The 24,864-nt window shown below is 40.5% G+C and overlaps 1 protein-coding gene across 2 annotated transcripts; it reads right to left on the reverse strand.

The window, feature by feature from the left end:
- Positions 1 to 675: 675 nt before the first annotated feature.
- Positions 676 to 24,151, reverse strand: ak7b (adenylate kinase 7b). 2 transcript variants are annotated; one of them, XM_044167812.1, is made up of 18 exons: positions 23,963 to 24,151; positions 23,614 to 23,787; positions 21,802 to 21,910; positions 20,072 to 20,166; positions 19,268 to 19,378; positions 19,094 to 19,177; positions 10,596 to 10,684; positions 10,321 to 10,411; positions 9,957 to 10,034; positions 8,814 to 8,963; positions 8,463 to 8,591; positions 8,240 to 8,345; positions 6,655 to 6,783; positions 6,499 to 6,564; positions 6,027 to 6,224; positions 5,543 to 5,763; positions 892 to 1,050; positions 676 to 800 (listed from the first exon to the last, which is right to left on the reverse strand). In XM_044167812.1, exons 1-18 carry the CDS (start codon positions 24,149 to 24,151, stop codon positions 762 to 764), a joined length of 2,217 nt encoding a protein of 738 aa, XP_044023747.1. In that variant the 3' UTR covers positions 676 to 761. The 2 variants fall into 2 exon arrangements, with proteins under 2 accessions (XP_044023747.1, XP_044023748.1); XM_044167813.1 differs by lacking the exon at positions 676 to 800 and having other exon boundaries at positions 908 to 2,174.
- Positions 24,152 to 24,864: the final 713 nt, after the last annotated feature.

Raw genomic sequence — 24,864 nt, forward strand, 5'->3', positions numbered from 1 at the left:
TAGATAATAAAATATTTGCTCCATGTTTCAGATCACATGAGACTATGAAAATATTGTATTACCATATTTACTGTCAAAATCTGTGTGTTTCACTTTCAGGAAACTCTCCATGTTGTGTTTGTACCTGGGACTCACAGATGGTGCAGTCAAATTGTCTTCCCAAATAAACTCAACTAATTTCCCCATGTGGTGATTAAGTATGTACAATGAAATAATTTGGTGTTCCGTCGCAACCAATTATGTACACTTTGGAGTCGCGAGTGGCAACATGAGAGAGACACAAATTAGCTACCATTTGTAACATTTATCCTTCCTGGATATCAGAAGCCAAATCAAAGCAATTATGACCCGAGCGTGCCTACTTTGGAGTTTACCAAGTTCATTACGCAAATTAACTTCCTAATTAGCTTTTGGCTTCATACGCACCTTCATCCAATTTTTTAGGGTGCTTTTAAGTAATGGCCGGCACACAAGAGCCCAAACAAAGCTGTGTGTAAATACAACAGGGGCAGGAGAATGGGCCACTTAAAAACAGACCTAATCAAAATCCCAGCATGAACCGAGGGACACTCTAAAAGGGACAAGTCTAAAAAGACTCCAGGAGATTTTCTTCTAATAGAAATGCTGCATGTAATTTCAGCTTCATTCTCTAATATACTGAAGGGCTCAGGAAAATTAGGAGGAAAAAATGTTTTTTTATTTCACTTTTGTTTTGAATTTGCATCATGTGCAGGTGCAAACAGAAGAAATGACCTCTTCTGTCAGTAGTTAAAGGGGTTGTTCTTCAACAAGTACTCCGCCTGGAAAGAGACAAACCAAAAGAGATGATCGCGATCAAAATCTGAAGTCAGATGTTAGGAATTAGGAAATAACCAGTGTTGACTGTAATACCAGGAAGTCCACAGGGTCCTGTGGTCGGGCTGTGCAGCATTCGATCAGGCCCTGGGTCAGAGTGGGCATGATGTGCTCAATCAGGTAGTTCTTCATAGGGACTGACTGGGCCTCCAGCAGCTCCTCCTCCTGCTGCTTCACCTGCTTCAAACCCTTAGTCTGACACACAAAATGCATCAAACTTCATAATATACAAACATATCAAACACGATTGGCTATCAAACCGTAACACTTAAATTAATAAATAATTAATAATTCCGGTTTAGTACACGTGGGTCTTAATTTTGAAAATCGGGCCATCATTTCTATTAGTGATAATATCTACTTCTATATATAGAGATCTGGGAACACAATGACATCACTACAACTAAGTCAGAAGGGTCTAGAACACGAGCAGACAGACGATCAGTCAGGTCGTACACAGGCCAACGCTTTTTCCAGATTATCTAACCCACTTTATTTGGAGGTAAATCTGAAAGTGAGCGCACCTGAAATGTTGCTAATAATCTCTCAGTGTATAGGAAGACTGTGTGAATACATCTACAGTAAGTACAGACGGTCAAAGTTGAAGCAGGAAGTTGGTCTGTAATCTGTGATTATTATTCTGAATAAATTTGGCTAACCTGGGCCTTTGTTTAAAACCAGTCTGACTGTCTGACTGCTCGTGTTTCTTTCCTCGCATTTACTTTGGTGAGTAAAATGTTCATAACTGATAGAAATGATGGGCAAAACTACAAAAATAAGACCCATGTTGTACTAAACCATAATTATCATTTAACTTTGTTACAGTGTCCCCTAAAGGACAGCTGTGAGTGCAGTATTAATGTGTATTTTTATTTTTAAAGAGCCTGGAACATCATAACCTCCCATTCAGTTTTTCCCATTCTGCATGAGGCAAAAGTCTACTGTATGCAACAACCAATATCTCCCATTTCTCCTCATTCCAGTACCCATGTGCAGGGGTGTATGACTGGGGAGGGAAGGGGACTGAGTATACAGGGCCCTCATATGAGGAGGGACCACGAAGATACTAGAATGAATAGCCGGATGGCAGTGTGAGGCCAGTATCGCGAGAGTTGGAGATCGGAGGTGAGATCCAACATGGCGACGCCCTATTGCTGATAAACACAGCAACAGCTAAAACAAACAAAGTATACGGAATAAAAATAGATTTCGGATCACATCTTATCCATAGTCCATCTGCTACTTTTAACCTGAAACAGAATAGCTTTACAGTGGAGGACTTACCAGATCTCAAAGCGTTCATTGACCATTATTACCACCTGCAAAACAACATGGACCCGGATTCAGGAAACCCATCCAAAAGGAAAAAGAAAGACTCTTCAACAGACACTGACGATCTACAAACCACCGAAACTGAGGTTAGTCTACTGGCCAGCATAAACAAAAAACTGGATCTTCTAGTATCACTACACGAAGAAGTTAAAGACATGCGCAATAGCCTGGAATTTGCCCAGAACAACATCGTAACACTGCAAAAATCAACCCAGGAGTTACGAACTTCTGTTAAATCACTCAACGAACAAATGCATTGCATGCACTGAAGAAAACACACTAATGAAAGAAACTATTTTGGACCTACAACAATTAGGAGCGAATTCCGAATTCATCTCATGTTTTGTTGTTGTTGTTGTTAATGTTCTGTGTCTTCACCACTCACTTTTATGTCCAGCTACATGTATGTATGTTGTTGGGTATGTTATATGTATAGTCAGTCCCAGTCAGTTAATATGGACAGCTCCAAAAGACCCAACCCACCCTTTCAGCTACCTCCCTCTCTCACCAAACAACACAGACTTAAAAATTATTACCAAAACACCTGCGACCAGAAAAGAGACAGTCACCCCTATGCTAATTCACCTGATCAAAAACACACATGCTTCAGATAACATCTGTAGGCTTTTTAACTTAATCAATATATCACAACAAAAACAAACCATCATTGTGCCATTAGATGCTGAAAAAGCATTCGATAAAGTAAACTGGACTTTTCTATTTTGCAGCTTGGTTTTGGAGAGTCGTTCATCCATTGGAGAGGGTCACAACAATCACAAACGGAGTCACCTCGCCTCGAAACTAACAACTTTTTATTCCACAATCTCACACTACACAATAAAGTGGAATAAATCAACTATACTGTCACTGTCTGAAGATGCTTGGGATTCTGCAACCCAAGACTTCCCCCTCCCACTTCACATTGGCAATATAAAATTAAATATAATAAAATTTAAGCATCAATATTTCTCCCAGGCTGTCAGAGCTCTCCAACCTCAATTACAGGCCTTTGCAAAAAAACAAAACAACAAAAAACTGAAGATGGCTACAAACACTGGACCAAGCTCCCACTCACTCTCTTTGGGCGAATCGCAACAGTTAAAATAAAAACCTTCCCTCAGATTAATTTTTTTGTTTTCAATGATTCCAACCCCTGCCTACAAATGGTTCAAAACACTCTATTCATTAACAACTCAATTTTACTGGAAAAACAAAAAACCCAGAATCTCACTTTCAACATTACAAAAAGGAAAATCACATGGTGGCCTAGAAGCACCAAACTTTCTCTAATACTTCTTATCAAATCAACTACAACATTTATTCAAATGGACCCAAAAGCATAACTACAATAATCCATAGCTAGAATTAGAACAAAATCAATGTAAAACCACCCCAATAGCAGACCTTCCTTTCCTACCACTATCAATCAAGACACTGAATTACTGTAAGAATAATACAATTTCCTCAACTCTGACAGCCTGGTGGAAAACCACTAAAATCACTAAATCATCACTTACACCATGTAGATACACCCCAACTTGGCACAACCAAGACTTCCAACTGCACAACACCCCTGTTTACTTTCCATCATGGCACCAAAAGGAAATCACTCATCTCCATCACCAAAACAACCAATTGTCATCATGCAATACACTGATCCAGAAATACTACCAACGATTAAAATCCATAATTAAATTCATAATGAACCAACAACACACTACAACCTTCCAAGCTAAGTGAAGAGATCATAAAAATCAACAAAATGGGAAATTGACTTGGCTTTCTGTCCCAACCCTGATTTCTGGATTCAAATAAGTAAAAACATCTTCGCCATGACCACTAATACAATTTGCAACTTATACAATCTAAAACTATCCACAGAACCCACATTACGCAAAGTAAAATGTTTAAAATGGGATTAGCTGATATAGACATCTGTTCACAATGCACAGACAATTACTTTTATGCCCCTTGGGTCTGTCAACCAGTTCACTCCCTTTGGATAGCAGTTACTGAGAAACTCTCCACTATCTTGGGCTGCAGAATCCCATTATCCCCATCACTCTGCCTGCTGGGAGACATCTCACAAGTCGCCCTCCCAAGTACATACAGAAACCCTTTACTCATTTAAAACATCTTCTATGCTGACCCCCACACACATTCTCAGCACATACCCAACTTAATCTAACCTAATCTCTACTCCGTTTTATCATATCATCACTTTCATCATTGTAGCTGCTTTGTTATTGTCTGTATGTCTGTCCATTATGTCTATTATGTTTGTCACTTTTTTTGGTCACACTCTATTTCACCAATTAAAAAAAAATAGAATGAACAGCCGTGGATGTGGGGATTCTGCTTGGGTTCCCACTTGATCCAAGACTCAAACCAACATGGACCAAAGATAATTTAAATGCTAAGCATGAAAAACCTTAACTTCTAACCAAAAGGTTCACTTACAAGCTTTTTCTGGAGCATTCAAACTAATCTCACAGTCTTCTTCAGCGGATGGAGACTGTTCAGTTGACAAACTGACTAAGGGCCCTTTTACACCTACCTTGTTTGGTCCGGACTTTCTGACTTTTCAGTTTGATCCAAACCAAACCTGCCCCGGACTTTGGTCCTTGAATGGTTCCGACTTTCGGACCAATTACAGGAAGTTCTGGCAGGCTATTGTCAGAACCGGAAAAAGGAAAAACAATGCAACAAAACAAAATGAGCCGTGGTAGCACATGGGGAGAGGAGGATACCAAATTATTGATTATAATTATTATTATAATCAATAAAAATAGGCACAAAAGCCTTAGGACATTTGGCCCTGAGCTGACAAAAGAGCAAACTCCATCCAATGAGGACAGGAAGACCGTTAGAGGCTGTTGAACGCTTTGGTAAAAGCTAGTAAGTGGACCTTTGAGTTAAGATGTTTTTTCCGTGACACATGACCTGACCTGCATCTAATGCTCATATCTTACGTTGTTGCATGGGTCAGTCTGATGATGGAAGGGGTCCTTGGTATATAAGTAATTTCATATGAGACATAATGGCACACAATGCTAAAGCAGCTCTAACAACTTCTGTTGACTTAAAAGGAAGCACTCAGTTCATGCTGATGCCTCCTGGGTGCAGTGGAGCTATTAAATGTGAAATGAAATCTTACATCCAGCTCACACTTCTTTTTCAATTTGCTGTGCACACTTTGGATAGACATACCAAAGACAATACTGGAACACAGTCTTATCTCTTATGGACCTCTGTGATGACAGCACATGTTTGATAGTTAACTTGTGAAGCACCGCATATCCTTCTCCAAACAACATCCCAACATCCAAACCCCAGCTCTCCTCCCAGTACCTACCCACTCCTCCCAGAGTGCAGCCCTGTGTCTGGCCTCCTCGGCCTCCCTCCTCTCCTTCTCAGCTTTCTCCTGGGCCTCTCTCCTCATCCTCTCCTCAGCCCCCCTCCTCTCCTCTTCCTCCACCTCCTGGCTGCTGGGCCCGTAGTTCCTGGGCTGGCCGACCGTGTCAAAGATCTTCTGCATCAGCAGCAGGCAGTCAGGTTCATTGCTACTGGTGATTTCTGGAAAGGACGACAAGGAACACAGTAAGTTTGACAATATGAAGAAAATATCAGCTGTCAGTGATAGGCTGAATCTATGGAAGATTCACTTTTTTTGGTTGACTTAAATACATTTTATATTTTTCCCTCATCAGCATTCAAGGCATCAAAATTACATGAATAATGAAAAGCACAATTTGCGCTCAATGCCGAACATTCAGCTCGACCAGCGAACCCTTCCGTGTAGCACCCCCACACAGGATTAGACATGATTCATGGATTACCCAGGTACAGAGGGGTGATGTCCAGCTCATCAAAGTAGTTGACAACAGTTTCATCTTCCAAGTTGTTCTCTCTGTATCTGGCCAGTCGTTGCAGGAAGTGCTCCTGCTCATAGTTGTGCCCCTGTACCAACCTCTCAGGGAGGTTCATCACCCGATCCTTCAGGAAAGCATCTGACGCATCCAGGTGCAACACAAACTCTGGCACACACAAGGAAAGCATTACAAATATTACAACATTAGACACTCAAAGGCTCACGCCTTTTTATTAATATGTCTATGGATATTTTTGTGGTTATTGAAAATTTGTTGCAACTTGCTCTTTGTTTAGGGTGAAAGTTTTGTAGTTTGCTTGTAGTTCTGATCACTACAAGGTCTACAAGCATGCTTAAATCTCACTGCTGTGGGGTCACATTCAGAAGTGTCTCCCTCCATGGAAAATAACAGGATTGTAATGACTGTGCACTACAGAGACCTGGTATAATCGTCTCGCTGTTTGAAGAAATCTGGGATGTTCCATCTTCTGATTCCTGCTCTTCAGCTAAAAAAGAAAGACAAAGAAAACAATCAGATGCGTGTGTGTGTGTGATTCTGACACTGGTGCAGTAACAGCTATGTGTCAGTGACTCACCATAAAATAGCTCTTTAGCTTGTTCATATGTCTTGGGAAAGCCGTCCAGAACAAAACCCTGGTTTCTGCATGGGTTAGACATCAGTTTATCCTTCACCACCTTCACCAACAGCTGGTCATCCAAAAGACCTTATAGACAAAAAAAGTTGACATTATATTGTGGCAAAATAATCTTAAAGGGACATCCAATGATTTAGCATTGTACATCCATAAAGTCAGGGGACGTGTTAAAGACACATTAAAAGAAGAATGGTTAGGACAATCAATTCTTGTGGATCTGGACTTAAAGGGATACTTCGGGTTTTTTGAAGTGGGGCTGTTTGAGGTACTTATCCATAGTCAGTGTATTACCTACAGTAGATAGCAGTCGGCACGCCCCCAGTTTGAAGAAGCAGAGAGTTACACCGGCACGAATGCTAAGCAATGTACTGCTGTGGATGGGATCAGCAGCAAAACATATTTAATATCAGTTCAAGTGTACGCTATATCATGAATATTTTCAGCGCTTTACCTTGCCGTCAGACAGCCATTTCCTTTGGAACTACATTTTCTCAACTGTAGAACTTCCGTATTCCTGCTACACATAAGCGCAACTTGGCCGTGGACTGTATTACACATTATTTCAGAGCTTTCAACCCCAATTTAACGGTCTCTCTTACATACAGTGGTGTGAAAATTTTGTGTGAATAAATTTGTTTGATGATCTGAAACATTTAAGTGTGACAAACATGCAAAAAAAAAAAAAAAAAAAAAAAAAAGAAATCAGGAAGGGGCCAAACACTTTTTCACACCACTGTAGGTCATCTGATGCCAAAAACCATCCTTGAACCGAGTCAGGGGTTACAACCCTATGTATTCAATTCAATTCAATTTTATTTATATACCACCAATTCATAACAGAAGTTATCTCATTGCACTTTTCCTATAGAGCAGGTCTAGACCGTATTCTTTCTAATATTATTTACAGACCACTGCACACTTGTTATCACATGACCTCGATTCCATGATTCCTTTTGCTGAAGAGGTGCTTAATTTTAGCCTCCACTGATCCTCCTTCCATTTCCCTCACCAACAAGGACTCTGAGTTAGCAGCGATTTTTTTTCCCTTTGTTCCAGACTTGTCACAAAGAATGTTTTATCTTTTTCCACAAGTTTATTTTCTTCACACTAGTTCACTCTAATTTGGGGTATTTTGTCATTCACTGTTGTTTAGTTAGGTCCCATATGGGGTGCCAGTTTTTATGTGAAGGTTTTGGTCACATTGTCACTTTTTTTCTGTTTTTAAGAGGACCAGCCAGGTCTCTCTCCTGGTGGCAGATGGGTGAAAGATGAATGGTATGAGGGATTAAATGGCCTCATTTTTCTTTACTATCGCGCAATGAGTGTTTTGCTCTGCCCAGCGTCACTCCTCTGCACCCCTGTTTCCAAACTGAATGTGATTAAAGATAAGGAAGGGGATTGAATGCTGGCGCGAACCGAGGACGAATCATGCTGAGTGCCGTGAGTACGGCAAGCAAAGTGGATGTTTCTGGTGGTGTATGCAAGTGGTACCGGGCACATAAACCCTGGTTGTCTCAGTGTGTACCTCCATTCTGCTCCATGCTGTCCTTCAGGGTCTTCAGCAGCTCCTGGGCCTCTGCTGCAGAGTCCTCATTCTCTGCATCTGGATCAGCATTCTTCACAGCATCTTCCTAGAAATGGGGATGGAAATGGAATTGTAAGGGCATTAAAACACATGAAATGTATGTCTATTTGTGTTTTTCTTAACACTAGCACAATAGTGTTTGTGTGCCTTAAGAGAAGCTCACCAGTTGTGAGATGGTTTTAGAGATTGTCTCCTTCAGTGTGATGTGATGGAGTTTGTAGTGTTCACAGATCTGTTTGGACACTGTGCTCTTCCCCACCGCAGGAGGACCCAGTATACACAGACAGATGGGCTGGAGAGAACACACTTACATGGATTATGTAAGACAAATTAATGACAACCAAGACAACTGTCGTTATATTATCTACAACTTTCACACATATGGGAAAGCAACACTATATCTATGAAATTGTTATATAGTTCGCCATTTCATTACAACTGTTCACATTTTTCTTTTTAACACTAGTGTATTCTTTGGACAGGGACATGTTTTGGCTTTCTGCTTAGTACCTACCAGCAGTCCCCTGGTCTGCCGGTATTCCTCTACCACCAGCTCTATGTTTTCCACCAGACCAGACTCACACAACCAGTTAATAGAGAACAGTTCTTTGACATGGACACCCTCCATACGAAGGTTGACCAGCATGGAATCAATTTCCATTACCTGCCCAGGGGAAATAACATGTCAATAACATGTCATGATCTTAAAGGAATAATTCAATATTTTGGGAAATGATTTTATTCACTATTTTTTCTGGGAATGAGATGCGAAGATATAAATTTCATGTCTATGTGTTAAGTACGGAGTTGGAGTCTAGCCATAGTTAACCTAGCTTAGCATAAAGACTAGAAGCAGGGGTCAACAGCTAGCCTGGCTCTGTCCAAAGTTCAAAAATACATCACCCAACACCTCTCAAGCTCACTAATTAACATGTTGTATTTCTATTTAATCTGTACATTGATATATAAAAATGACAAATTGGGGTTGTCAGGCTGGAACTATTTCTTGATGGACAGCAGTTTGTCCATCTGTCCAACACTTCTGTGCAGTGTTTCTGGCTAAAGGGCAGGTTGCCGGACACGGCCATATAGCACAGGTGTTGGTCTCTGTACAGGCACAATGGCCTCAAACCTGGCAATCTCACAGTGAGGTCATGACTCCAGGAAGCTGCACACAGTCGCTGCACCCAATTGTTTCCCAAGAAATAGTTCCCGCATGTAACTCCCCCTAAAACCACAATTTTTTTTTTTTTTCCATTTCCACATGTAATTAGTAGCTTTAGAGTTGTTGGTGGGTGTATTTTTGAACTTTGGACAGAGCCAGGTTAGCTGTTTCCCCCAGTCTTAATGCTAAGCTAAGCTAGCATTAAGGCTGACTCCAGCTCCATACTTAACACGCAGACATGAGATTGGTAGCCATCTTCTCAACTTGCTTGCTTTCTCAGAAAGAAAGCAAATAAATGCATTTCTTAAAATGTTGCACAATATTTTGAGGCTTTGTAAAATTTAGAGGTGGGAGGAAGTCAGTTTTTATTTCTAGTTTACTAGCAATAGTAAAGCAAGAATGTGAATAATTGAGTGATAGCCCTGACATAGAAAAACCCCTCTCCTGAGCATTGCAGTAGTAAAGTGTCATTTAAACATCAATGTAACATACACTCAAGTCCTGTATAAGGAAGGCTTCCTCAAATGGCCTTTTCTGGATCTTCCCTGGTCCAAGTACAGAGGCAACTATCTGGTGAAGACACAACTCATGTATCATTATATCATCTATATGTATGAAAAAACATCAAAGATTTATATAAATATAGTTGAGTATACTGTATCACAGGTGTAATAAAACCTACATTGTTTTGTTTGTGTAAAACAATAAAGTTCTAAATTGATCAGTAATTCTAACATTCAAATTTCTAAAGGTGTCACTGCAGGATTTTAACAGGCTTCATTACATTTTCAGTTCATTCACAGGGACATGTTTCTAATTGGTGACAAAAGATTTCTTGATCTGTTGCTACACACACCTTCACAATGTCCTCCATGGTATTGGTGGAATGGTCCACAGCTAACAGGTAATACGGCTTGGGCTGATGCTCAATCACATTCTGAATCACACTTTAACACAAACAAATTATATTGTTTACAGCATATAAATATTTACTTTATATCTAATTTCTATGTCACCAATTTAAGTCAATTTAGATCAGATTTCTTAAAGCCTTGTATCAATGATTGTTCAAGGGAGCTATTAAGAAAAAAACATGTACTGTTTGTGTGTCTGTGTGTGTGTGTGTCCAACCTTGCCAGGTCATTGATATGAATTGTGGGAACGATGTTGTTTCCGTCTCCAAAGACAGGTATTTCACATTGTTGTCCCAGCCATGATGTCTAATAATACAGATTATTTCAATTAGTTACACACACATGTGAAGCAAATTATATCATACAATGCTCCATGTCGCGGATCATTTACGAGGCATACATATGGCATATTGTTTATTATTCACCATAAATACTTTGACAGGGTTACGTCATCGTACATAAGCTGACTTCTACCGGCATAGATATTTTTGGCATAGACCTTGCAGTATTTTGTCACTATGATCTATCTTCAGTCTGAAATGACAATTGTATGATCCGCAATGTGGAACATTGTATGATATGTGTAATTGTGTTTCACTAATAAATTAAACATAGCAAAAACAAGTAGTATTTTAGCCTAAGTATTATTTGGTTGGATGGCTCTAAATTTCTGTTATCAATTAGTCAGACTGGCTAGGGTGGCTAGGCTAACAATAGCCATGTTAGCTATGGCTAGCTCCAATATGAGCTTTTGAGTACATCAGTAAAAATGTGATTACTGTCATTTCAAAAGCCTCACACATATCACAACAACAGAACGATGGCAGAAACATTCCTTTATTTACAGCGTTATGTTGTGCTAACATTGTCAATAAAGAAAGAAAAAAATATTCATTTACGGCAGTGCTTGTCAAAAAACAATTTCATTGGCATCACATTTGCATATGCATCAGGGAGCAGTACTGGTGTGACAGTGGCTTACCACTGTTAAGCGGCACCTGCCGGTAGGATACGGTATGTGCCGGTGGAACAGAGCAGCATACCATCAGCCACTTTTCGCTCTCGGCGTCACTCCTGCAGTTGTTAGTTCAGTGACTGGGCCCTGTACATGGTGCTAAATCGGCAGGGGATTGCTCTTAATAGGCCTTACACCAAATGACATTTCAAGCGATTTTAATTTCCAATGTCGGAATAATATCATGAGAGTTTTTTTTGATCCCGGCTTTTTTTCCCTCTTTCGTTTCTTTCTGAGTTTCAGACCAGAGCTGCGAGACATTGCTGCCAGAAATGTTGAAAAAAAGATCTTTCCACTCGGGGGGTAGTAGGCACCTAGTGCCCTCCCCCTATATAACCCTTGCACCTGTGCAGCTTGTCTCCCTTTTTCATTCAGCCACCTTGTGTACGGATCGTCGCAAGTTTTTGTCATGCTCTCGTGTCACGGGTTTCGTCACCATCTTCTTTGCTACTTTTTCTCTCCAGCACCATGGCCGATGGTACCGCTCGCACAGTGTCCCCAAAAATGGTGCCAATTTTTGCTTTTGCCCAATGTGAGCTCAATTCTGCCGCAAACCTCCACTGTTCAGTGGCATTCTTCAGAACCACCTCTCCTCCCCTTCAGAGGGGGTGGCTCTAGAGGACGTTACAGTCTCTCTCCTCCACAAGGTGGCTATTGGGGCAGTCCCCCCCTCTGAGACATGGTCAGGTTTTTTTCTCCCCATACTTCCTGGTGCCAAAAAAGTCAGGAGGCATGAGGTTCTGCATGTCCTGAATGGATTTATTACACAGAGACCGCTTCGCATGCTAAGAGTAAAGCAGCTGCTAGAGTGCATCCAGCCGGGCGACTGGATGACCTCTATAGACCTGACTGACGCATACTTCCATGTACCCATCTTACCAGAACACAGGAAGTCCCTGCGCTTTGCGGTAGGTGGTCAGTGCTACGAGTACTGCCGCCTCCCGTTCGGTTACTCCCTGGCTCCACGCACGTTCACCAAGTGTGTGGAAGCAGCATTAATGCCGCTCAGGGAGAGAGCCGTGAGAATCCTGACCTTCTTAGACAACTGAGTGATCCTCATCACGTCAAGACAGGTGGCGGAGGCCCACACACCACAGGTTATCCAGCACATCATGCAGCTGGGCTTCGCCATCAACCAGGACAGGAGACAACAGATGCTCTACCTCGGGCTGTGTCTGGACTCCCATGCCATGACAACATGTCTGTCAGTGAAGTGGGCGGAGGTGATACTTCGGCCGCGGTGCCGGCGATGAGTGTCATGTCACTCCTCGGGATGATGTCAGCAGCCCATCCGGTGGTGCAACTGGGACTGCTGCACAAGAGAAACATCTAGTGTTGGTTCGCACAGCTCCGGTTACATCCGAGATGGGACCAACAGCGGGAAATCTGCATCCCAGCATGGGCGCTGAGAGACGTGGAGCTCTGGGACTCACCCAGTCATCTCCACGAGGAAATGCGGCAAAGGTGCGTCCCCCATTACATTCAGGTCTTCAGGGACACCCCTCTGGCAGGTTGGGGCAGGACCTTCGACCATGCCAGAGTGGGAGGAACGTGGCCAGACTCCTCCTGCCACATCAACCTGTTGGGACTCAGGGCAGTCGAGAAGGTGTTGCACCATTTCGCTCCACTACCGGGAAACACGTTTTGGTGAGGTTGGACAACACCACTGTGGTAGCCTACCTCAACAGACAGGGGGGAGTCAGGTCCCCGGCTCTGCACAGAGCAGCAGTGTCTGTTCTGACCTGGGCAGATCGCCACCTCTGCTCACTGAGAGCTTGTCACATTCCAGGATCTCTCAATACAGGGGCAGACTTAATGTCCAGGGGATGCCCGCCTCAGGAGGAGTGGGGCATTTCTCCAGAAATGTAAGCAGTAAGCAGTGCAAAACAACATACATAGGGGTAAGCTGCACAAGCTTTCTGCAAATACCAAATACAACCCTGCATTTTCATCCCCACATGCTGGTTTGTTTACATGAGACTGATTTTCACTGCGGTTATACTGTCTTCAAAGGAAACTCAAAAAGCCAAATTCAATGACGGATTATCCCGTGGATTATTATGACAATCGTTGTTTTTTTCACTTTGGTTGATCGTATTTACCACAGTACAATTCAATTTCAATTCAATTAAATTTTATTTATATAGCGCCAATTCATAACAGAAGTTATCTCATTGCACTATTGATTACACAAATGATGAGCTAAACCAAATGAAAAAGGAAAGACAAAGAATGGAGGCAGAAAGACGTATGTTGTCACCAGGCAAACTGGTGTTGTTCCTGCACTCACTTCTCTCCACAGCCAACTGAAGAGGAAAACTTTTGCTGCAGAGTGAGGGACCTGTTGACGCCAGACTTGGAAAAGCTTGATATGTTTATGGGTGTAACTAAGTTACAACAAATTAATTTGCAGCTCTGATCAACATTGTCGTCCTGAAGAGGGATTGCAATATGTGTGATGTAGAGCCCTATGCAATTAGCCATAACGGTTGTTCCAGGCAGCTCTTTTTGTGTTTACTTTTGGTCGGACTCAGAAACATTTCATGTTTATTTGGAAAGCTGTTGGAGGCTCGCACAGCTTGCCCCGATATACGTTGTTTTGCCAAGTCCTCGTTTCCCCAAATATCTACAAGGGTGTAAAGTTAGAATGCAAAGTTTGCATGATCAATAGAACCATAAAAGCCACATTTATATGGAATACGCTAGGTTAATATATACCGGAATTTTCCTTTAATTTTCAAAAATCAGAGACCCGATCTGAAAGGGACATGACCCAAAATACAGCCCACCTGAACAGATAGCAACTGGCAGCAACATCAAAGAAAGAACAGCAATACATGTTTTCCTGCACTTCATAGTTCACACATTCTTTCTGCCTCAAAAAACACTTTTTTCTTCTGTGATAATGATGCTCCATATAATCCGAGTCTGCTCGGATCTATTTAGGTATTAGCCGCAGTTTGTGTCTCTCATCTATTCTATTCTATCATTATATTTGACTCACACAGCTAAGCATCGGTTTTTAGGAATGTTAAATACCTGGATATCTTCTGCTGTTCTGAAGATTTTTCCAGAATCCTCAAAGACTCTTCTAACCATGTGGGGAAAAATATTTTGTCTGTTGCACCATAACATTTTTTTAACCTGTTTTCCAACTAGCGACTCTTATTTTTACCAACATCTGGACCAAAATTAAAAGTTTATGGCACACTAGTTCCTTAACCCAGCCCGAATCAGCGACCCCAGCCCTTTTTCATCAGATTCCATAACTTCAGTAACAAGAGGAGAGTACTTAAGGCTCCCAGACGCAATGGGACTGAAGGGCAGGATCTAATGTACAAGGGATCTAAAATTATGTTTTTTCAAACATACGTAAACACAAAAGATTCAACAAGGTGAAGAGGGGAAATCGGTGCCCAATATTCCATAATCTACCCAGCCACATTAAGGATTACTTATAATAGGAGTGTCAAGGTGTTCGACTCTCCTGACCAAGCCATGGCTTTCTTGGACAGTTTGGGGTGAGAACATTGCACACCATGATCAACATCAGCTACTTAACATTGGCTCACTTCGGCTTTGTCCCTCTCCACTGACCCGACAGCAGATCTTTGTGTGTGTGAGTAATTATGGTATAAGTTTTATTTATACAATACTTGTTTTGTTACTTAAGTGGTGCAGCTTCAGCACAAAAGAGCAAGGAAACAAGAACTTTTCTATGTGGAAAGAGAAATAATGCCTCCCCCTCTTTTTTCATGTTCTTTATCTGTATTTACATAATGGTGAGGCAAAGCAAACTACTTCCCTTATTGGTAAATGGGAAAGCCCCTTTGAAAAGCGCTGTTAGCGCTCTTGTTATTTGTATCAGAGTTAACTTTCAGATTTAGATTTCATGACTACGATAAGATACTATGGTTGGTAACATACTGTGAGACTATGTGCATGGAATATTAAGGGAATGAGGGTCACTCACCAGTTAAGAGGAAAAAATCTTTTTCGTTTCTTTCAGATAAGAGATCATATTAAGAAAAAAACATCTTTATTAACTGATTTTAATGTCTCTGATATTGAAAAGCAGAAGTTGTGTGGGAAGATATCTGGAACAATACAAAAAAAACCCCAAAACAATCTCCATTTGGTGCATTTATCACCTGATCGTCTCTTCAAATTTAAGGCCAACATCTCCTCATTGTGCCGTCAATGCAAAACAAATACTGGCAGCCTTACACATTGTCTTTGCTCCTGTCCCAAATTACAAAAATACTGGGAAACTGTTCTGTATGAAATGCAGAACATGTTGGGAACTGAGCTTGAACTGGATCCAGTATATCTCCTCTTTGGTCTTCCTAGTATGCACATTACTAACGTACATCATAGAAAATTGTTTAACGTCTTGACCTTCTGTACAAGGAAAAGTATATTACTTCAATGGATTTCCTGTAAGGCTCCGATCTCTAGTTGGTATAGGATAATAATGGAGCATATTTTGCTGGACCTCCTGACTTGTCTCATACACTCTAAGACTGCTAACGTTAACAAAATGTGGAAACCCTTTCCCGAATATGTTAATGTCAATGTATCTGCCATTTTAACTAGAGCTTTTATATGAAGCATATGAGATGCTACGGCCCAGCTACGGAGGTCGTTGTGATACTTCGAAATGATGTGCAATGTTTAACAGATGTGTCTGTAGAGAATGATGTGTTTAGTTGTCCTTTTTTTCTTTTCTTTTCCTTTATTGTCTATGCTGAGCTGAACAGTGTTATGTTTTAAATTCTATATTATCTATATATATACACACTATCTATTCTATATCCTTTTTTGTCTCTTCAATGGAAAACTTAAAACACAAACAAAAAAAAATCCTTTTTAACGGGCAACAGACAGAATACTTTTTCATCTATTTGGTTAAATGGCGCTATTTTTTTCCCCACCAGCTTTCCGCTAACTCCCGCCCCTACTCTGCCCCTGATTGGCCATGCCTAACCCTAACCTTAACCAACCTAACCAACGGAAGCAATGAGTACTAGCCAATCAGAAGGAGAGCTGAGGCCTTGTGGTCTAAGGCATACACCATGTAACTGCAATGGGATTGCTCAGGTCTTGACATTTTTTTTGCAGCCCATTGCTTTCTCCCCCCATCTCTCCCTGTCATCTGTCAAATGAAGGCAAAATGCCAAAAATAACTGAATAAATAGGAAAAACCTTCAGAACCTTTAAAACCTTCTGGACTTTTCAAAGATCACTGAGTATTCATTATTGCTTAGCTCTGTGACTGGAATACAATGGTAATACATGAGGGCCAGGAACGGTTTCTATTCGACATTAGACATATTCACACACAGACCCGAGCAAATACAACGGGACCCTACTTGACCAATGTTAATTTAATTTTATCAGAAATTATGAGGAAAACGAGACTAAAACTAATTAAAAGGTAAGCTTTGAAAACGAGGTAGAAAAGGTTTCAGTCGTAGTCATCTGGACACTGTTTTCAGAATCAAGACGTTTCGGCTCCCATCCGGAAGTCATTCTCAATTGTGAAAAAATGGGACGGGAACTAGAAATTTAAGCTAATCTGAGTTACATAAGCCCTGCCCTCAGGAAGGAATCTGCCTGAGTATCTGTTAATAGCTAGTTTCACCTGAAACTGACCTGATAGTTTCAAGATGGCCCAGTGATCAGTAATCAGGCCTATTGTTCTCTGGCTGCATCTTCTTCATCGCTGTTAAGTGCCTGATTAGCATATGATTGGCATGACCAAGGTGATAATACACTCTGATAGGCTTTGGGCAGATTAAATCTCAGACCACCATTTCTGTTCAAAGAGGGGTTCTCTTTCTTCACAAAAATGGCTTCCTTGACGCCCCGTTCAAACCAACTCTTCTCTCTACTAAGAATCTTCACCTCGCTGTCTTCAAATGTGTGGTTTGTAGCTTTTAAATGCAAATGCACGGCGCTCTGTAATCCTGAGTTAGCGTGTCGTCTGTGCTGATAAAGTCTTTTGTGAAGTGGCTGTTTGGAAGACTTTAATCTGAGATTTAATCTGCCCAAAGCCTATCAGAGTGTATTATCACCTTGGTCACACCTATCACATGCTAATCAGGCACTTAACAGTGATGACGTAGATGCAGCCAGAGAACAATAGGCCTGATTACTGATCACTGGGCCATCTTGAAACTATCAGGTCAGTTTCAGGTGAAACTAGCTATTAACAGATACTCAGGCAGATTCCTTCCTGAGGGCGGGGCTTATGTAACTCAGATTAGCTTAAATTTCCAGTTCCCGTCCAATTTTTTCACAATTGAGAATGACTTCCGGATGGGAGCCGAAACGTCTTGATTCTGAAAACAGTGTCCAGATGACTACGACTGAAACCTTTTCTACGTTAGAACACTCCTGGACGAATGAGGGACTACACCGCCTTTGAAAACGAGAACTATGACAAAATGCGTTACATTTTTCAGCGATGAATGAAAACTAAACGATAATGTGAAAGACAGGTTGATGGACAAATGAACTAATTAGCCTACTGTTTTAATGGAAGTCTTATTCAACGACCTGCATGTATCTGTAGCTCCTGATTAGTAAAACAGTATGCCCAAAAATCTTGTTCAGAAGTTGATTTAGCTGCTTGACCTATTCCACTACTCTGTTATGTTAGCTAACATTACAGGTTCTTGGAAGTTAACAGATTTGTGGATGAAATTCATCTACAGTCCACTGCGAATTAGACAAGAAGTGGCAACAAAACAGCTGGAACAAACCACAAAAGCATGCCGGCCAGCACACCTAAGTTAATGATAATGCAGCATTATAAAGTGCTGTGGATGTGGATGTAACACTACTTTCAGTAGGCTACCATTCGTGTTGCTAGGAATGATTAAGTGCCACGATTAATGTCAGCTGTGAACCATATGAATCTTCCTCTAGATGTTTACTAAAGAAATATCACTACGTTCTCCAACATTTTAGCTTCTCCTCGCAAGCTAAACCCAGACAATGAACACTAAGTGAGTGAATCAGCTTCTGAATGATTCGTTGCTGTGCAGTGGAGAGAACAGAGAGCTGTGGTAATGCTAGGTGAGCAGAAGGACAGTGAGTGAGCAGTTTGGAAATGATCACATCAGTCTGTGGTATTACTGCAGAGCAGAATGACATGGACACTGTGTGTCTTTCCACTAACCTTGCCATAGTTAATTTTGACAAAATTAAATTAGCACTGGTCAAGTAGGGTCGTGTTGTATTTCCTTGGGACTGCGTGTCAATATGTGTAATGTCTGTAACACCTGTAACCATGGTAATTGTACACAACAAAGATGGTGACAGCTGTAGCCTCAAAATGGTTAGAGGACATAAACATTAAAAATGCAGAACATAAATTAGACGAAAACTAGACTAAAATGTCTAGTTTTGTTGACTAAAACTAACAAACATGAAATGACTAAACTAACCATTTTCATCAAAACACTACACTAAATCAAAATCAGGTGCCAAAATGAACACTGTGCTTGACCCAGTAAGACTATATAATAGTATAATAATTTGGACCAGGCCGGACTCGGTTCCCTGGTTTGGTTTCAGTTACTAGGAACCATGTGGATCTCCAATTCGAACTTTTAGTTTCAGTGATAAATAGAGAGACACATTGGGAAAATAAAAATGGATCTTGTTGATCTTCAGTAGTCTTCAAATCTCACCTTGAAAAAGAAGTGGAAGACCTGCTCTCCCATCCCGTACTGAAGTCCTGACGCCACCACGTAGGTCGAGAACAACGCCCTGTTCTACAAGCAACAACCATGTGATAGGGTGAAATGTGTCAAACACATGTGTCTGCTGCACAAAATGTAACAACTCAGGAATTTGAAACTGACAGTTTTGCCCATTTTGACCACCCTCTTCTCCAGGTCAATGTGTTGTTTGAAGTTGGGATGTGCTCTTCTTCTCCAGAAAATCTCATCAGTGAAAGGAATCTCCAGATCCTCCTGTTACGCAACACAGACACCAACAGGGTCTAGATGCTACTAACAATAAAGTATCCCACTTAAACATAAACCTGATATGATACCTGGGACATTGGAAAAATGAACAGTAATTCATTGGGGTTATTGTAAAAACAAATGACATATATTGATAGATAAATGACAGATTGCAGGTACTACCAAGGCAATTATTTTTACAGATTACTCACATGTATGAAATTATACATGGCTCTTAAAAACATTTTTTAATCCATCCATCCATTAGCTAATCCCAGCTGACAGTGGGCGAGAGTCGCCAGTCAGTCACACGGCTGGCATGTATCAATTTATTTAACAACTGAAATAATCAATTTATCAAATAAAATTACCAAACATTAGCTGTTAAATATTCTCTAGTGTGAGGAATCAGCTGTTTTTCTGTGTGACACTGTAGCACTGTAATTTGAAAATATTTGGGGGTTGTGGCTGGGTCAATAAAAGAAAATATTCTGTGATGGGCAGTTCCTTTCTTTGGCATATTATAGACTACATACTACATGATATGACTGGAGATAATAGCCCAATTTCAACAGAAATAAAATGAAATAAATGCATGAATGCACAAACGTGTTCCAGCCCTACGGCCTATATTACAATATGTAAAGAGGAATAAAAAGGGATTTGTGTTATTATCAAAAAGACAGCCAGAGCACTTACAGGATCAACTGGCTTGCTGCACGCCCAGGTCATCACAGTGGAGACGAGGATGAACATCTTTGGTCCAGAAAAATGGCCCATTTCATTGTGGAGAGCTACAAATACAACACAAGAGGAATCTGTCCATACCAATACAATACAATACAATCCATATAATCTCTCCATACCATATACTGCTTTAATAAACATGCCCACATCCAGATATCCACACTTTATTGGGACCATTTCCTTTGTTTTGGGGTTATTTGTGGTGAAGAGGTCCCTTCTTAAAACGTAAAGAACATGAATTGACACATAGTTGAAAAGTTACACATTATTTTCAATATTCAGATAATAAGATATTAAAGGGCATTAACTATGACACAATACTTTAGTAGACAGAAGCTTAGGTCAGTGTCTCAAACTTGGAGTCGGGCCTCAACATGGTACAATATTAGATGCAGACGTGATTGATAGGACTGATGTTTCGATATTAGCAGTGATGTGGTAGTAGTTCTGAGAACAGAGGGATAGTCCCCACGGAGCCCATTCCTTGTTCCCAATAACTGAATATAAAAGACTCAAATTAACATGACAACATGCGACCTCTGTAATTGCTCAGGCCATGACAATTTTAGGACATATAAATGCGGTCCCAGGCCAGAAAACGTTCAGAAACCCTGCTGTAAAGGTTCATTCAGGACATTAATGGACATACTGTATTATGAGCATTGTGCAGCATTATGAGAAAACATTCATGTATACTTTATCACTATAAAAGTCTTCTATTTGCACCCTAATTGAAAATACTCATATTACAGATATTATACATATTATATATATTTCTTGTATGTATATGTATGTATATATACAGTACGTGTATATACACATAATTGTACATATTCCTTGTAAATATAATTCAATTTTTCTTTTTTTATTTCTTCCTTTCGTGCTCCTTCTGGTTGCACCGCCTACAGATACCTTATAGAGTATTTGTAATATTTCAACAGTTTATTAGTTTAGATTCAACAATTCAACAGTTTGACAACTAAAACCGTTTTCTGATATAACACCACTGTTTAAGGTTTGGTTAGGGTATGTTCATGAGTCGTCACATATACTCTATTGATAATCTGTTAAACATCTACAGACATAGCAAAAGAGTTGAAATGTTACAAATATTCTATAAACTATCTGTACTTATATAGCTTGTTCCATTTTATTGCCTATTTTATGGTTTATATTCTAATTTAAATATTTGAACATCTGTTTATACATTTTCTATGTGTAGCATGGAGGGGGCTACAACTGCATTTCATCGTGCAATCCTATTGTATAATAACACAAAAACAACTGGAATGTGCCGTTATTGAGAAATAAAAATAAGAGTAATGGTTATCGCAGTTTCTACTGGTATTGATGACACTGTAAAAGTACAAGAGTTCTTCATGCAGCCAACGTAAACTACCAGTATAGTAGCTGAAAATAAACTACAAACTTAAAGTAAAAGCAATATTACACTCAGAAAGACAAATAGTACCTCAATGAGTCATTCCAGGATAGATAATATTCATTTCTGTTTGAATATTAAAACCTGTCTGGAATGGCCAAACCGATGTTACATATTGTACATGCAGTTGGAGCCCTTCAATAGAACAAACCTACTAAGTGTGAATAGTCTGAAGAAAACTTAATAGACCATGGCCAGTCTGTCAACCCATCAACCACCCAACAGACTGAGAACTGCTTACCTGAAACGGCCCAGAAGGCTTCTTCCACCTGATCAGCATGCTGGGTAATGTTGTAAATAACAACATCACAGTCCTTCAGTTTTGACAGTAGCTCACCCCTGTTCAGGTGCTTGCATACAAACAAGAAATGAAAAAGAAATGTCAGAAGTCCTGTATGGGAGCCTATAGGGGACTATATTAAATTGATAATGTAAACTAAAGAAAATAAAAAAGGAAATTCAACAATAGCATTACAATTGTCCACATACGTATGTGTTATTTGAGTAAGAATTAAAATTAAAAAGCAATAATCCAATTTTCATTTTCAATACCACATACTTGTATGGGCGTTTTATGACCATATTAAAAAGAAAAAGGAAAAGCTGTTTGACATTTAATTTTCAAAGTTGAACCCGGCTGTACAGTTGACAATATTCAAATGTTAATTCAAATTTGAAAATTAAAATGCAATATAAACAATGTAACCTGATGTTCCATTTGTGCAAGCAATATTTAAAGATCCCCTCCAGACAAGTTTTAACATAAATTGCTCAACTTTGAATAATAATTTGCATGTGACATGTTCTTTTCACAAAAACAGTTCAACTATCTTGTTAAAATCTTTGAAATGACATCTACTCCTCCTTTATTAAAAACCCAGAATATATAAATATAAGTTGAACTGCTGGACAACAGGTGTTTCCTACTTCACTGTAAAGTCCATTCTAAATGTATGTGCAAATGAAAATGAAATCTGTCAGTCCTCTCATCAAGGCAGGTCTTCAGTTAGGATGTCAAGCATTCTCCGTAGGCAGGCCACCATAGGCCACCTACCGGAACCTGACTGTTGCAGTCATTTGGTGATGGCGAAATCTGTAGCACTGCTCCTACAAGAGGCTGCAGAGGCCTCAGAGCAGCAGAACTCACCCTGTAGTGATTTAGTTAGTTTTAGTTGAGTTATTTCCTGCACCAGCCGAGCCGCTACCATTGCCCCAGTGACAGACAAACCCTGCTACTACTGAATCACTAAACGGGGAGGTGACGTCCTAACTGAAGACCCACCTTGATGAGAGGACTGACAGATTGCATTTTCATTTTGTCACCAAAAGAGTGCGGTGTCATGTAAATGCTAATGCAATAGACTGGGGGCGCTGTTTTGCTTATTGCATTTGAATATTGTCCACTGTACAGCAGGTTAAGTCTTTGAAAATGAAACGTCAAATGCAGTTCTCATTTTCATTTCCAAATGATTAGAAAATGTAATTTTTTTTTTTTTCAAGTCTACTTTTGGCATTTCTGCTTTATTGTGAAAGTGAAAGCAGGAGAGAGCCAGGAGAGAGAGAGGGGATGACACGCAGCAAAGGGCCCAGGCTGGAAGCCAACCCGAGCCGCTGCAGTAAGGACTCAGCCTTCATACGTGGTATGTGCTCTACCAGGTCAGCACCCCCCCATTTTCATTTTGACTTAAATATTGCTTGCACAAATAGAAAATCAGCTTACATTGTTTATATTGCATTTTAATTTTCAAATTTGAATTAACATTTGAATATTGTCAACTGTACAGCGGGGTACAACTTAAACATTGCAAATGTAAACAGGCTTTCCATTTAAAAAATTGAAAATGAGATGATTGCATTTTAATTTTTACTCAAACAACACATACATATGTGTAAAATTATAATGCTATTGTGGAAATACATTTTCAAGTTTACATGATCATTTTAATATAGTCCCCTATGGGCTTCCATAGTACTGGGTTAATCTGACCGTTAAGTACATTAGTAATGTTGATTTACAGTAGGCTATACGCAGTCTGACTGATTAAGTACTTACTAAATACTCCTCCAGCACATATGGTCTGTCCTCGTCAAATTTGTCAGAAACAGTTCCAACAACGTGAAAAGCCCCTGCTCCGCTGTGGTTTGAAATGGCCCCCTCCTCCTCTTTCTCAGTCTCCATTTCGCCGTCAGGGTCAGTCGGTGCTCCGACCACAAATTCAGACAAAAACTGCAAAGATGAATACGTTAACTAACTTTCGTTGCTGCCCAGTTGTCCACGAACGTGCCCCCAGTGTGTGCTAGCGTCATCTTCACGCTATGGCTAAACCATTAAACAATGACTGCTAACTCACAGAACGCTAGCTACCAGCTTGACTGCTCAATTCCATATTTAATATATTTACCTTGGCAATACATTTGGAAGCGTGAGAGTCTATGTTGTTGATAAAAACTCTTTTAGGCGACTGTTTGAGTTTCTCCGCCATGTTAGCCTGTCTACAGCTGTTTGAAGAGTTGGTGTGCCGTTGCCATAGAGATGGCCCTCGAGCGCAGCGCTGCGGAGACATCACAGGACTTTGGAGCCGTTCGGCCATTTAAAAATGCTGTTTCTGTCGGATGGAGGAGGAGAAACTCCAGGAGACATGAAATATAACACATACCTCCACCTAGACTAAATGTATCACAACAATGCACATGGATGTCGTTTTTATCATACTGTATATCCCAGCATGAACCATACACACAGGTCCCAAGTCCATTATTATTAAACCATAGACTTCATATAGTCTACAATCTTAACAGAGGTGACCTGGCCACAGTTTGATATGATGCAGACGCACAGACTTAAATCTCCGAATAAAATATTTAGCCCCCTCACACCCCCTGAATCTCTTGTGGCCATCTCAGTGTCTTGGCCCCAATTTGGGAGCATAACACCACAAGTTCCATCCTACACTCTAACCAGTGTCCATAATTTTCAAGTTAAGGTCTCATACCAATGCCGAGACAAGCAACAGCAACATCAAGAAGGAACTCGAGAAGCTCGAAAACTAGCACGGGCTGAAAGAGGAGCTAGAAAAGATGTGGAGAGTAAAAACAACAGTGGTCCAGTGGTAATGGGAGCACTGGGGGCTGTGACCCCCAAACTGGGAGAGTGGCTCCAGCAGATTCCAGGTACAACATCTGAAGTCTCTGCCCAGAAGAGTGCAGCTGAGATGCTGTGCAGAACCCTCAACCTCCCAGGCCTGTGGTAGAGGACCCGAGCTCGAGGATGACACATACTGTACCACCCCACGGGGGTGAGAGG

Source organism: Siniperca chuatsi, linkage group LG15, assembly GCF_020085105.1.
Source record: "Siniperca chuatsi isolate FFG_IHB_CAS linkage group LG15, ASM2008510v1, whole genome shotgun sequence".
NCBI classification, from domain to species: domain Eukaryota; kingdom Metazoa; phylum Chordata; class Actinopteri; order Centrarchiformes; family Sinipercidae; genus Siniperca; species Siniperca chuatsi.